A 14,155-nucleotide genomic window follows, 5' to 3' on the forward strand; every position below is an offset into this window, starting at 1 on the left:
CAGTTAGAGCTTAAATACACATTTTCTTTCCAGGAAAATGTATCAACATTATTTGAGTTTTTTTCTAGAATAAAGACAAGTGGAAAGTTGATAGGTGGATAAATAGTTTTTATTTGTGTTGAAATACACCATATACATACATTGCATAAATCAGAACAATACAAGAGTTTGTTGTGATATTTAAAACAGATTCACATTCTGTGATCTTCTTCAGGCGTTACACATAAATTAGAAAAATAAAATAAATTCCATGCTGCAGTTACATATGTTAACATTAAATCAAACCTTCTCACATTAGCTTAAAATGCATAGTAGGCTACTATATGGGGCTGTATCTCAAATATAGTAGCTACATTAATTAAATAACCAAATATAAGACGTAACAGCACATTTTGTTTCATCCAGTAATCTGCATGGTAAAAGGTAAAAAATAACAGTAGTTCTATGAGCAGTCTTGCACACATCAATCAATATGATAGTTAATCAAGATTAATAGTAGGCTACATACTGATTCTACACCAGATTCACAGAGATGGATGTAACCAGGCAGGTTTCTGCTTATTATACAGCTTGTGTTTACAGTCATTTATATAGTTGACGAAGTTAAATCTAACCTTCAATCTAACAACAATTCAAGGAGTAGTGACTTTATTTCAGGATTAACATCTGTATTTCATTAACTTGAGAAAAATTCAGCTGTTTGATACATTTACAGTGTTTGTTTTATATTTTATATTGTATATTATATATACACCCAAATAAACCAAACCAAATATACACACATTTCTATTTACACAACTGAATTAAAAACAGGGGGTGTATTTTCAAGTAATCATCCAGAGGTTTTTAGTGATTTGTAAATGTCAAATGTTTTTACAGCTTTTCTGTCTTTCATAGTGTTTGAATGTAGCAGCGGATTTCTCTTATGTAGGCTACTTCTGAATCTTTGGTCCTTTTGAGGACCATTCATTTACATTTGTGAATGTAGGATTTCCAGTACAAAATTAAAAGATTAACCAAAAAAAGTATTTGCCCTTAAGCCTTTTGTCATCATATTTTTAAGTTTTAGCTTTATACCAGTTGGAGCTCCAAACAACCCTCACCAATTTCTACCATTCTTGTTTCTGATCAACCCCGAGGCCTGAGCTCTGCGGGCAGGAGTGCGCTGTTCTCCGGCTGATCTGAGGTCAGCGGTCTGTCCATCGGTGTCTCAGCCTGACCGCAGCTCGGTCGTTTGAACCGATCCGGGGTCAGTTCCTCGGCGCCGCCACAGAGCCCGCCCACAGGGAGGTTAACGCTCACTCTGGCTTCCACCTCCGGTGTCGCGGGGCCGCCATATTTGTAACCAGATAAAATACAAAAATATCTGTTTTTAAAACCCCCTCACTGGCAGGTGAACGCCTGTCAGAGTCAGATTTACGTCGGGAGACGTGAAATCGCGGGAATCCACGAAGGAGGAAGGTAAAAGCCGCTTCGGTTTAACTTGCTAACAGTCTGCATGCACACAGGCTAACGGCTAACACGACTAGCTGCTACAAACTAGCGTCAATCCAACGCAGTGACGACCACACTTCCGGTCGTGACTTGCAACATAAAACACCAACTGACAAAATATCTGCGGGCTGTGTATGTAGAGCCGAAAAATGCGACATAATTTATTAAGTAGCCACGATATATATATACAATAAACGTTGTTTCACCGAGATAAATAATTTCAATGCAGTTTAACAGTAATCCTCGCCTACTTTTACGTGAAAGAACACGCTTTACGCTTTTATTTTGAAGAGCCAGCCCTGACACATCCGGGTGTGGACCGGCCGCCTCTCGGTAACTTTCTGCAGTAAACAAGTCCGGAGGAGCCCGACAAGCTGCAGTGGCGCCTAAAGCCCACGATTTGTGCGCCTTGTGAATGAAAAGTGTGCACAGTGCTGAACTGTTTCTACTCACCGCGGCGACTCTAGTCCGCATAAAACGTCCGCACAGCGGGGCCGTTTGTTTGTTTGGCTAGCCGGCGGCTAGCGTGCTAACAGTAGCAGAGAGGAGCGCTGGCTGGCTCCTCACAAACCTGAACGCGGTAAGTATCTGGCCCGGCCGTCCTGGTCGGGACACAAAAACAATATTACTCTTACGTCTTTACACGTTAAACACGGGTAGAAATAAGTAAAAGCATCGGGGGGATGTTTAGCCGAACGGGTCTCCGGTAAAGCCGTTTGACGACGCGCGCTGAAGAAAGCTAGTTAACCGGATGTGGAAGTAGTTTTTTCTCCGTGTGTAAAATAGGAAATTTCTCTCTGACTTCCCCCGGAAAACCAACAACTTAATATCAAACGGTTTCCTGTCGGTGTTACTGTAAATGTTTTTAGGCAGGGAGGATGTTACGGTGTTTAACGGTGGCGGTGGTTAAAAATAAAAAATAACTGGGCAGAGAGAGGAGAGGGGGACACGGGGGTAACGTGGCACATGGCGGACTCTTTCTGTTCATGAAGGCGCGTAAAATGGCTCCTCGGCCGCGGAGAGAAAATCTTCGTCCTTCTCCGCTGTTTCGCAATCACAGGCGCCGGGTGGAAGCCAGTTTCCATTATCGGACGACCTGACGACGGGCTAACTTTGCCTAGCTTTTTTTGCCCACTCCCCCGCTAAAAGAAGACTATTGTTTCCAGTAATAATAATTAAAAACAAAGAACCGACCGTCCACTAGTGCACACTGCCCCATGTTTTAAAATCAGCCACCATTTAATTATTATTCATGTGGTTATTGTTTAGTTTAGTTTTGTGTCTCATGGATGCTAATGACGTTAGCGCCCAAAACACTCAACACTGAACTTTGAGTCCATTATCGGACACATCCCCATTGTTTTGTGGCATTTTACTGCTGCAGCTTTAAAAACATCTGCAAATTATAATAACTTATCATCAGAGTATAAACAAAAAAAAACAACAGGCAGATTATAAGGAGTATTTTCTTTATTTACTTATCTTTGGATTACAAAATGGCAGAGAACAGAGAAAATGAATTTAGTATTGATTTTACTGTAAAGTACAACACAGAGAAGCATCCAATTATCTTTGATTTCATTAGTTTGTCAAAAGAAATATTTGTTATCTTCACTTGAAAAGAAATTGATTTATTCTTCTGTCCAAACACATATCAATTAATCAGTTAAAAACATTTAGCCTACAAATTGTTGCAGAGGTGTAGACATGTCTGATTCGTAAAATCCCTAATAGAAATAAAGTAGCATCCTCACAGGAAATAACAGTAGTTTATAATGGAAATATTAACTTTGATTTCAGATATTTTTATTCTGTGAGTGTAACTGTTAACATTTGTGATTTTATAACCTATGATGTGCATCCAACAATTATTTTAACATGTTTTCTCCATCAGCCAGTTACTCATTTGTCATGAAAATGCCACAAACATCTTCTTTCACTGTATTTAGTGTATTTTTACACTGAGATATGGGTATTAATGTCAAAACAAATCTGTTAAAGTAGCTTTTCCTCAACTGTTGTGCCTCAGGCTCAGCTCAATGTTAAAATTATCATTTAAAATAAACAAGTTAATCTCACAAACGAACAAACAAACATTGTGTTTTATGTGAATGTTTGTGTAAATTGTAAAAGTGTTTAGTACAATACAGCAAACAACACATTTTGGTTCATTTTTAAATCCCCTTGAAAGTGTTGTCACATCATGTTTCGTGAAATTCGAAGGAAGGTTGTAATGAATGAATGGGAGCTGTGGACACTGATATGATGACAATATCATGTGGCCAAACATTTACGCCTGTGTCCGTCTCATGTGCGTCAGATGTCGTTGGTGGACCTGGGGAAGCGTCTGCTGGAGGCGGCTCGTAAAGGTCAGGACGATGAGGTCAGAAACCTGATGGCCAATGGAGCTCCTTTCACCACCGACTGGGTGAGAAACGAACATTCGCTCTGCTCTTCTATTTTATCTGTTTTATCATGAACCATTATTTTTATTTGAATGATCTGATCCAGACGGCACCAAAGAAACAAAATCCCTTGCCAATTTTTTTTTCAAACTAGTAAATATGTTTACAGTTTAGGCAACAATATATAAAGGAAACAACAAAGTATCTCACTTGTTGAATGCAGAGGCAAGGCAAGGCATCTATATTTATATAGCGCATTTCATACCAAGGCAACTCAACGTCCTTTACATAAAGACAAAACATTTTTTTTAAAGAAGAACAGCATAAAACAGCATAAAAACAAAAAACAGTTAAAAGCTGGAGCAAAGAAGAATAAAAAGTAAAAGAAAAGAAAATAGATAGAGTTTTAAGTTATTAAAAAGAGCTCAGCTATAAGCACATGAAAAGAGAAATGTTTTTAACCTGGATTTAAAAGTGCTCACAGTTGGGGCTGATTTCAGTTCTGCTGGTAGTTTGTTCCAGTTGTGTGCAGCATAACAGCTAAATGCTGCTTCACCATGTGAGAGGAAGTTTAATTTCCCTGAGATGATTTCTGAGAAGCATTTGAAGCGCATTGGTTTTTATTGCATGAAAGTAAATCATCACAGACCTTTTATTGTCTCTTACATGCAGAGCTTCCTACAGGGAACAGGTTTTTTTTTTTTTTACAGTCACAACATATGTTTCCCTGCTAATAGTAAAGATGGTGTCTGTGTGCTCTGCAGTTGGGTACGTCCCCGCTCCACCTGGCCGCTCAGCACGGTCATTACTCCACCGCAGACGTCCTGCTGAGAGCCGGCGTCAGCAGAGACGCCCGCACCAAAGTGGACCGGACCCCGCTGCATATGGCCGCCGCTGAGGGACACACGGTCATCGTCGAGCTGCTGGTCCGGGTGAGAAGATATTCAGCTTTAAAACAGGACCAGTTTACTTGTTTTTAATTTTTATTCTGTCAGGCTAATAAGTCAAAACTCAAAGATAGATTTCACATTTTCAAATTTTTCATCGTTGGAACGAGAGCGTTTTGGAGTTGTTGGATTGTGGATTTGATGAGTTTGATGAGGGAAACCAAGAAATCCCATTAGCCTCCGTAGCGTAGCTCTGAGCAGCTCGCGTCACAGCTCTGCTCCGCCGTTCTAAAAATAGCTTGCACCGACAAATAAAGGTAACGAACCTACTGCTATGGCTATAGGGATTATGGCAATGGGCCAATTTGTCAAAATGTTGAACTATCCCGTTAAACATTCAGACATGGGTGAACCTGGGATTCGCACAGTAATGATCCGTTCAGATTTAGTCTATAGTGGCATGCAGAAGTTTGTGCACATTCCCATTACATTTTAAACAATATTTTTTACTTTCACATTTTGAATATGTCTCCTGGGTTTCTCATTCTTTTGCAGGCTGTAGAAATAAAAATAATACACTGATATTGATTAAATTATTTGCAGAAGAGTGTTTCATGTTAAACCCTTTGCCTTTTGGAGATCATTTCGTCTTCCACTTGCTTAACTGTTCACATTAACAGAAATGTTTGACCACAAAAAACAGTCCGGTGTGATTATACAGCGGCACCAAGCAAAAGTTTGGGCACCCACATTTTCTCATTTTTCATCGTTGCATCTGTGTTTGATACTTTTCCAGAGCGGTGCAGACATCAACGCCAAAGACATGCTGAAGATGACGGCTCTGCACTGGGCGGCTCAGCACGGGCACCACGGCGTGGCCGAGTGCCTCATCAAACACGGAGCCGACGTGCACGCGCTCAGCAAGTTCGACAAGACGCCGTTCGACATCGCCGTCGACATCCAGAACACCGAGCTGATGCTGCAGCTGCAGGTGAGACGCGGCGTGCTGACAGCTGTGGTGGGACCGCAAAACATCTGGACTGTTACTGTTAGTGCACCGAATGGCATTTTTTGGCCGAAGCCGAATACCGAATAAAATCAAAACGCTTGGCCGAATAACCGAATAATACCGAATACCGAAAGTGGTTATACATTTTTACATAAAATATTTTTTTAAACTTAATTTTCAAAGAAAGTAAATGTTTATTGACTATTCTGACAGTTTTTGAATATCCCAGTTGCTGTTGCTCATCAAAAAAGCACAACAAGGTTAAAGTTTTTCATTTATATCGGCCCATTGTGAGTGCTGATAGATCTATGCAATTACATTCCAAAAAAACCCAAGCGTCTTTTAAAACAGTGGTTCCTAACCTTTCTTGGTCAGATTTAATTTTTAATTCATCAATTAGGCTACTAGACATTTCAGGCGACCTCATTTGAATTTCAGGCGACCCCACGTGGGGTCCCGACCCCAAGGTTGGGAAACACTGTTTTAAAAGACGTCGGCCACGGACGGAGTGGGCGACATGCTGGGACGAGGAACTTTCGTTTTAACTGCTGCAGCCGTCTCTCCCTCTCGTACTCAGCATGTTGTTCAGGGTGTTTGGTTTTTAAATGATTTATAAAAAGGCGCGTTCCTACAGGAACGATCCCCTCACTCAGCCCTCTCAGTGGCCGTGTCTCCGCTGCAGACAGGACGCACCGGGCTCTTGGAGCGACGTGCAACGGTGCGAGCGGTCGCTGTGCAGCTTCCCCCCACTGCTCTTGTTGCTGTTGTTTTTCCAGCAGTAGGAGTCACCTACTAATAAAGCTCAATGGGGTTTAAGCTGCCGTTTCGATTGTTGCGTGATCGCGTATTTATCAGACTTTTTTTTATTTTATATTCGGCCTTGCTTTGCGCTCATTCCACCGAAGGCCGAATGTTGCTTTTTTTGCAATATTCGGCCGAATATATTCGGTTACCGAATATTCGGTGCATCCCTAGTTACTGTTTGGGTATAATCAGTTAATGTTATAGAGGAGTAATTAAAACAATGTGTGTGTGTGTGTGTAGGAGGGGATGCAGAACCAGGTGAATATGAACCAGGTGAACATGAACCAGGTCAGCATGAACGTGGAGACGAGCACCACCACCAACCAGCCGCAGTTCATCATCCAGGGAATTCCTGGCATCCAGGGGGGCGTGGTCAACCTGGCGGAGCTGCTCAACAAGGCCAACACAGGTAACACACACACACACACACACACACACACACACACACACACACACACACACACACACACACACACAGAGCTTCTACCAGCTGTTAAACATAATAATAATAACTTTATTAAAATCACAAGTTACAAAGTGCTACACAAAACAACATATAAGAGACAAGTCACAAATGTCATAAATCAGTCATAATCAGCGCCCAAGCAATACGAGAACCCAACAACAAACTGAGACCAGGAGGACTCAAATTAAAATGCAGGATGCAGATAATTAGATACAATAAATAAAACAGACATGATTTAAAAAAAAAAAAAAGATGAGATACAATAAGATAAGAAAAGAAAAAAAGAAGAAGGTGTCAAGTAAAACTTAAAAATAGATGATGATGACTGATGCAACAGTTCGACTCCTTTTTTCTTTTTCTTTTTTTTTCTTATGTCTTTTTTACTTTTGGGGTAAGGACAGTCATGAGCTACGTTATTTTGGTTTGGTTGGTGGTCTGTTTTTATATCTTTGTGAATACAGAGAGCACTTTTTATATTACTATTACTATTTATAATATAGTATTTTTTAAATATGTGTGTGATGATGATGATGATGATGAAAGAAGAGGATGACATCACATAAAAGTCTGTAAAAGTGGGTTTTAAGAAGTGATTTAAATCCAAAACGCCATGTTGGAATTCAAAATTTAATTGTGATTTAATGTAAGTTTGTGTTTCAGGAGATTCAGAGGAGGCGTTGGCGGCCAGCGCTCTGGACTCCAACATCCAGCACGCTGCTGTCGTCAACGAGGGGGGTCAAAGAGTAATCACCATAGTAACAGACCAACACGGCAACCTGCAGACCACCGGAGGGATGTCACAGCCGTTCTTTGTCACGATGCAGCACGGACAGCAGAGTACGACAGAATAACCTTCATCCAGTCCAACTTCTTCTGAGTCAGATGCTCAGTTGTTTTTGATGCTGAATCTGTTTGTTCATTTGTTTGTTTGTTTGTTTGTTTTCAGTGCTGGCAGTGCCGGCCAACACGGTGACGGAGGAGGTGGTGACAGAGGATCCGCAGCCTCCTCCTTCCAGGAAGAGAAAGCTGGAGGTGACCAACAACCACAACGACACAGGAGAGACGGTGAGTGGAGAAAATGATTATTACAATTATATAGAAACTGAACTGTTGCTTTATTCGAGAGTTAAAGGGATAATTCAACATTTTGGCAAACCAAGAAATCCCATTAGCCTCCGTAGCGTAGCTCTGAGCAGCTCGCATCTCTGCTCTGCCCTTCTAAAAATAGCTTGCACCGACAATTAAAGGTAACGAACTTACTGCTATGACTATAGGGATTATGGCAATGGGCCAGTTTGTCAAAATGTTGAACTGTCCACATTCAGACATGGGTGAACCTGGGATTCACACAGTAATGATCCGTTCAGATTTAGTCTATAGTGGCATGCAGAAGTTTGTGCGCATTCCCTTTTTTAAAAATATTTTAATCAATATATTTTTAATTTTCATCTTTTACATTTTCAAAATGACAGAAAAGGAAAAGGGCCCACAGCAAAGGTTTGGCCACCCTGCATAGTTTTAGTACCTAGTAGCTCCGCCCCTTGGAAACTATCACAGTGTGTAAATAGTAAACCTCTTGTCTGATACCTTGGTCAAAGTTATCTGAGAGCTCAAGTCTCCGGGGTTTCTCATTCTTTTGCTGGCTGCTGCTTTGTTTCCCCTTTTCACTCTAAATCTGTAGAAAACATAAATAATACACCGATATTGCTTTGATTATTTGCAAAAGAGTGTTTCATGTTGAACCTTTTAGAGATTATTTCATCTTCTACTTGCTTAACTGTTCACATTAACAGAAATTTTTTGACCAGTGGTGCCCAAACTTTTGCATGATCCCACTGTATAATCCCACTGGGCTGTTTCAAGTAGTTTGCACCGTGATCCAGCAGAGGGAGCCCTAAAACTGTGCCATCAGTTAAATCCATGGTATTCCCTATTGAAACATCTGTAAACTGGTGTTGTGTTAATGGGAGGACACCGGACATGAACGCCGTCCTGGGCGGACAATCACATCAGTATCAGTATCAGTATCTGAGCCGCAAGTCTGTAGAAACGTAAGAGTTTTACATAAAGTAACTCAGATCTGCACACTCACCTGCCAGTTTGTGACCTGAGGGCTCCACCGACAAGTGGAGCAATTTCATGTATGTAACACCGACAGACACCGTACGTGTTGTGTTTCCCTCGGGTGTCGTCTCAAATCTGCTCAAACTTGAAATTTTGAATAACAACAAGATTAAACTACAAGAACAGGCAGCAGCCAGACATGAAAGTGAAGACAAGTAACCGTGATATGTCTGTAAGCAGCGCCAAAGTCTAGTCTAGTATACGTTGGGTATGCTAATTAATTTAGTGTGGCTCCGTCTATTTTTCTGCAAATGCTCACTAAAGCTGTAAAGCCCGAGCATGTAGCCGACACGTGCTTAAAAAAAAAAAAAGACTATGCAGTCCGTGTTCTTCGTTTGAATGGTTAACTAAAACACTTTCTTTCTATTACAAGATGGAAACTGTGCAGTAAAGCTGACAAGAACAATAATCTGGTGCAAACACGGCTAAAAACTAGTGCTTTCTCTCAGCTCCATAGCTTCATTTAATTAACCAAAACACATACAGTATACGTCACATTATACCCCTTCACCAATAAAGAAAACTGCAGTCTTTACTAGTCTAAATAAGCACTCTGCAATAATCTGTGGAACTGCTTATTATCTTAAAATATAAATCAAATAGCACAAAATCTAAATTATGAATCACTTTGTTTATAATGTACAAATGGCTCTTAACAGTTTTGTCTATAAAACTCCATTAAATGTGATTGTACACGTCTTGTTGGACCAAAAGTCTGAATCGCAGTTTCTTTCCTGTTGTTAAAGACGAACGAAACCACGACATTGTCACAGTTAAGAAGCTGCTGATTTATTTTCTGTCAGCTCGCCGACTAGTTGTTACAGCTCCAGTGTGAACGGTTGTGCAACAAACCTGTTTGACTCTTCATTACTGTCTTGACTGTGACATGACCCTCTCCTCCTCCTCCTCCTCCTGCAGGAGTTGTTGCAGAGGCAGCTGCAGGAGGCCAACAGGAAGGCACAGGAGTACCGGCAGCAGCTGATGCGCAAGGAGCAGGAGGCAGAAGAGTATCGCATCAAACTGGAGGCCATGAGTCAGGCCAACAGCTCCAGCATCGCCGCCGCGGCCGCCGCCAGCAACGCCGCCAACGCCGCGGCCAGCCCCGAGGAGGTGGTGGGGGGAGAGGAGGACGAGGAGGAGGGGGCCGCCGGCGTGGTGGAGGAGGAGGGAGAGATGGTGGTGCTGCAGGAGGGAGGCATCATCATGGAGGGGGAGGAGGGTCAGGTGACGCTAGTGGAGACGGGCGGAGAGGCGACGGAGGTCAGCTCCTAACAGAGAGGGAGAGGAGGAGGAGGAAGAGGAGGAGACCTGAGGAGGGGGGGTGACACAACGAAAAGACACGTCATAACAGGAGAAGGTTGGTTTGACTCGCAGTTTTGCGTCCCGTTTAAAGAAAGCGATGGAGGAAGAGGAGCTGTGTTGCTGTGGGACGAGTTCACAACGTTTTGAATCCCTGAAAAGATTCAATACAGAGGAGAGGAGAGGAGAGGAGAGGAGAGGAGAGGAGAGGAGAGGAGAGACAAAATGGCTTCACCTGAAACAGCAGGACAAAGAACGACAGACTGAAAAACAGACTAAATAGAAACAAGATGATGGAGTTCAGTCGTGCGCCATTTTGAATCCCTGAAAGATTCGTAACAACACAAAATGGTTTTCCCCCACACACACACACAAAAAAAAAAAATGACGAGACTGACAAGAGGCCTGAACACAAACACAACGATGGATCTGAATCATGAATCTTTGAACGATTGGACGCCGACACGTCAGAGAGAGGAGACTCTCCCCTCCCGGGAAAGAGGTTGGAGGGAGAAAGAAAAGGGTTGACGACTAACCAAACATGATAGTGGAGTTTAGTTGTGTATTGTTATGAATCCTCGAATGATTGGACACACACTTCAGAGAGGAAGACCAAGTGGCTTCCCTTTAAAAAACGATAAACAGGGGCAAAAAAGAAAGAAAGAAAGAAAGAAAGACCACGATGGAGGATTTTAGTTACACACCATTTTTGAATCTTTTTGAAAGATTTGATTGATCACTGTATGTCAAAGAGGACAAACAAGAACGACTTCCCCCAAGAGAAACAGACCACACACACACATAAACACAATGGGAGATGCAGTCATACGGCGTTTTGAGTTTCCCCACAAGTTCTCCGGAGTGAATCAGGATGCAGAACGGCGTCAATGAAGCAGGATGAACGAAATGACAAAACTCAGGAGAAGTTGGGACCTTACGTTTCTTTTTTTTTTCTTCTTTTTTTTTGTTATTTGTTTTAATCGTAATCAGTGATCCCAAACCAAAAAAAAAATCAAGACACGTCGTCATCTAGGAAGTCAGTCCTCGTTCTGCAGCCCTGTCCGTCTCCTTAGCAACACTTTACGCACCATTTTTGCTTCCCCAACTGGTCTCAAAGCAAATGCAGGGTGACAAGAACTGAAGGCAGCTGGTTTACAAAAACAAGTGAAACGTTGTCAGGAGGAGAGTTTCACTTTGTTTTAATTATGTTTTGGACACAAATGGAGCCATTTGTGTTTCCATTATTTTCAGTCTCACCAGGTAAATCATTGAACTAACATAGCTTTCTGTCTAACGCCTTCGTAACTGTACTTACTGATAGATTTGGGACCATGCTGCCATTTAAAAAGAAAAAGAAAAAAAAACCCAGTTCCTGAGACCTTTGCTGTAGCTTTGTACCATTTTGCTTCCTCAGAATAGCACGGACAACGACTGAGAGCTGTGAAAGGTTTCTGGACACTACAGTAACTCACTCTGAACTGTTTCCCTGCTTTTTGCTTTTTTGTTCTTGGACTCGTATTGTTTTTGTTTTGTGAGGAGGGGGGGGGGGGGGTGGCGTTCGTTTTCACACGTGGCTCTTAACATGCATCATGTGTCAGGACAAACTCAATTTTCCCCATTTGCTTCGATATTAATTCCCCTATCAAGTGGTGAAGCCAAATGGTGACGGTTGAAGCAGTTTTTTCTAAAGGAAATGGGTTTTCGGACACAGTTTCTGTGTCTAATGTCCTGTGTGTTTCCATCCACTCCTCAATGAGCCGACTAGCGTGTGATGTAGAAAAAAACCCGTCTCTGGGTTCAAGTTTGATTAAGTCTGAACAGAACCAGATCCATCATGGGAACCGGTCATTCACTAATTATGATTATTCTTTAAAACCGGCTTTGTTTTCCATCTTCGGGTCTAAAACGTGGCTGACGGGAGTAAACTAGAACTGAGACTTATTTTCATCATTGAATAATCCATCGGTTGTTTTATGTATTGCTAGTTTAGTCTATAACATGGAAGAAAAACCCACCACTGTTTGCCACAGTTGGAAGTTTCCGCATGTTTGACCACCAGTTCACAACCCAAAGATATAATAATGTTAATAATGACAATAACAATGACATCATAGAAGAGGAAAAATCCAAATGTTCATATTTGAGAAGGTGGAAACTGAATGTTTGTGTTGCGGGTTACAAACAATTACTCTGTGATGAGTGTGGTACTGATAAATTGGTTGAATTGGTTCCAGCTCCACTCAGCTCAAGACTTAACTGTTTGATTACCAACTCTTTCAATTGATAATTAATAACTGTGTTACCATGATGCTTAAATTCCCAAGTGCTGATAAAACACATTTTCCCCTGCAGAGCTGATTTTATCTTTCAGGACCATGTTTGGTTTTTAAAATTGGACTCTGTGTGTTTTTAGCTCTTTAATTATGTGTTGTGTTTATTGTAGATCCTGTTGAATATTTCACACGTCAGTTCCTCTGATTTCCTCTTTTCCTTCTGTGCAGATTTCAGTTTCTACGAGCAGGTCAAAGTATCACTGTGAACGTTTTAAGAGCTGAGCAGATCAATGACCTGATGTGACACAGTGTCATTTAGTTCAAGAAAACCTTCAAATGTTCATGTTAAGAGAAACTGCAGCAGTTTTCTTATTTTTGCTCATAATACTAATAATGATGCTAGTGACGCCTATAAAGCCATAAAAACCAATGGCAACCTAGGTGTGTTTTTGACAATCGAGTTATTTGCCAATCAGTTTTCTCTCTTTGACTAATAGACTCAATAATCAACTAATTGTTGCAGCTCCAGTGTGATTTTCTTCTTGATTATTATTAATTCTCTAAACCTGAAATGATTCAGTTCACTTTCAAAGAACTAAGTGAAATCTGGACAATGGTTGTCTTGTTTGTTATTTCTTTAAAATAGTCGCATAAGCAAAGATCATAAATTTAAATTCTTTCTGTCACTGGACGAAACTGTTCTGACATTTCAGTCCAAGCTGAACCCGTCGCATATTTAACCATGATAGAAACAGAAGCTTTATTTAACTCCAGAAAATGTTAATGTAAAGTTAAATGTGAACCAAACTCATCTCAGCTGTATTTTTTTTTTTTTTTTTTTTTTTACTTTACCTTTCAGAACCAACAAATTCAAAATTTTATTTTGCTCTAAAACATTAAAAGCAGAACTTGCGCTGAAATCGACAGAAGGAAGGAACTCGGTTGGAAAACTTCAGAGTGAACGAACACACAGTTTGAAGTCGACGCAGTCTGTAGTTGGAGATAAAAAACATCTAAAACCACCACCACTGTGGTCCCTGAGTTATTGTTGGCCATGTTTTTCCTGCCCTGGTTCAATGAATCCTGTCAAGTCCCACAGTATATAAAAAAAACAAAAAATCAGTTATGGATTATTACTGATCGCCATGTTTCTCTTCAGACCGCCCTGTATCCTCTCAGACGTCTGTCCTGCCCTTTCTTCCTCTGATCAGTGAGTCTGTCATTTGAGTTGAGTATGATAGTTATTTTTATAAGCTCAGCGAAGCCAACCTTTTTCTATGTACATATAAAGTTGTATTTTTTTAACTGTACCTGAATGCTTCAACATAATAATGATGATGATGATGATGCTGATGATTATGATGATGGCTGCCTGCATTGGTAATCTGAAATAT

The 14,155-nt window shown here is 41.1% G+C and overlaps 2 protein-coding genes across 3 annotated transcripts in view; both read left to right on the forward strand.

The window, feature by feature from the left end:
* rfx5 (regulatory factor X, 5) overlaps positions 1 to 14,155 on the forward strand; it is a 165,387-nt gene that overhangs the window by 149,969 nt on the left and 1,263 nt on the right. The gene's annotated exons all lie outside the window — the stretch shown is intronic.
* Positions 1,177 to 12,596, forward strand: gabpb2a (GA binding protein transcription factor subunit beta 2a). 2 transcript variants are annotated; one of them, XM_083982622.1, is made up of 8 exons: positions 1,177 to 2,074; positions 3,815 to 3,922; positions 4,664 to 4,831; positions 5,583 to 5,777; positions 6,840 to 7,008; positions 7,726 to 7,902; positions 8,012 to 8,130; positions 10,108 to 12,596. In XM_083982622.1, exons 2-8 carry the CDS (start codon positions 3,815 to 3,817, stop codon positions 10,459 to 10,461), a joined length of 1,290 nt encoding a protein of 429 aa, XP_083838748.1. In that variant the 5' UTR covers positions 1,177 to 2,074; the 3' UTR covers positions 10,462 to 12,596. The 2 variants fall into 2 exon arrangements, with proteins under 2 accessions (XP_083838748.1, XP_083838747.1); XM_083982621.1 differs by having other exon boundaries at positions 1,177 to 1,461.

The sequence above is a fragment of the Trachurus trachurus genome (genome assembly GCF_905171665.1).
Source record: "Trachurus trachurus genome assembly, chromosome: 11".
Classification (NCBI taxonomy): domain Eukaryota; kingdom Metazoa; phylum Chordata; class Actinopteri; order Carangiformes; family Carangidae; genus Trachurus; species Trachurus trachurus.

Bases quoted from the DNA above. Each gene is read 5' to 3' on its own strand.
- gabpb2a (XM_083982622.1), top strand. From the start codon at position 3,815: ATGTCGTTGGTGGACCTGGGGAAGCGTCTGCTGGAGGCGGCTCGTAAA. The intron at 3,923-4,663 runs GTGAGAAACGAA...TGTGCTCTGCAG, and splicing joins CTCCTTTCACCACCGACTGG to TTGGGTACGTCCCCGCTCCA. The intron at 4,832-5,582 runs GTGAGAAGATAT...ATACTTTTCCAG, and splicing joins TCGTCGAGCTGCTGGTCCGG to AGCGGTGCAGACATCAACGC.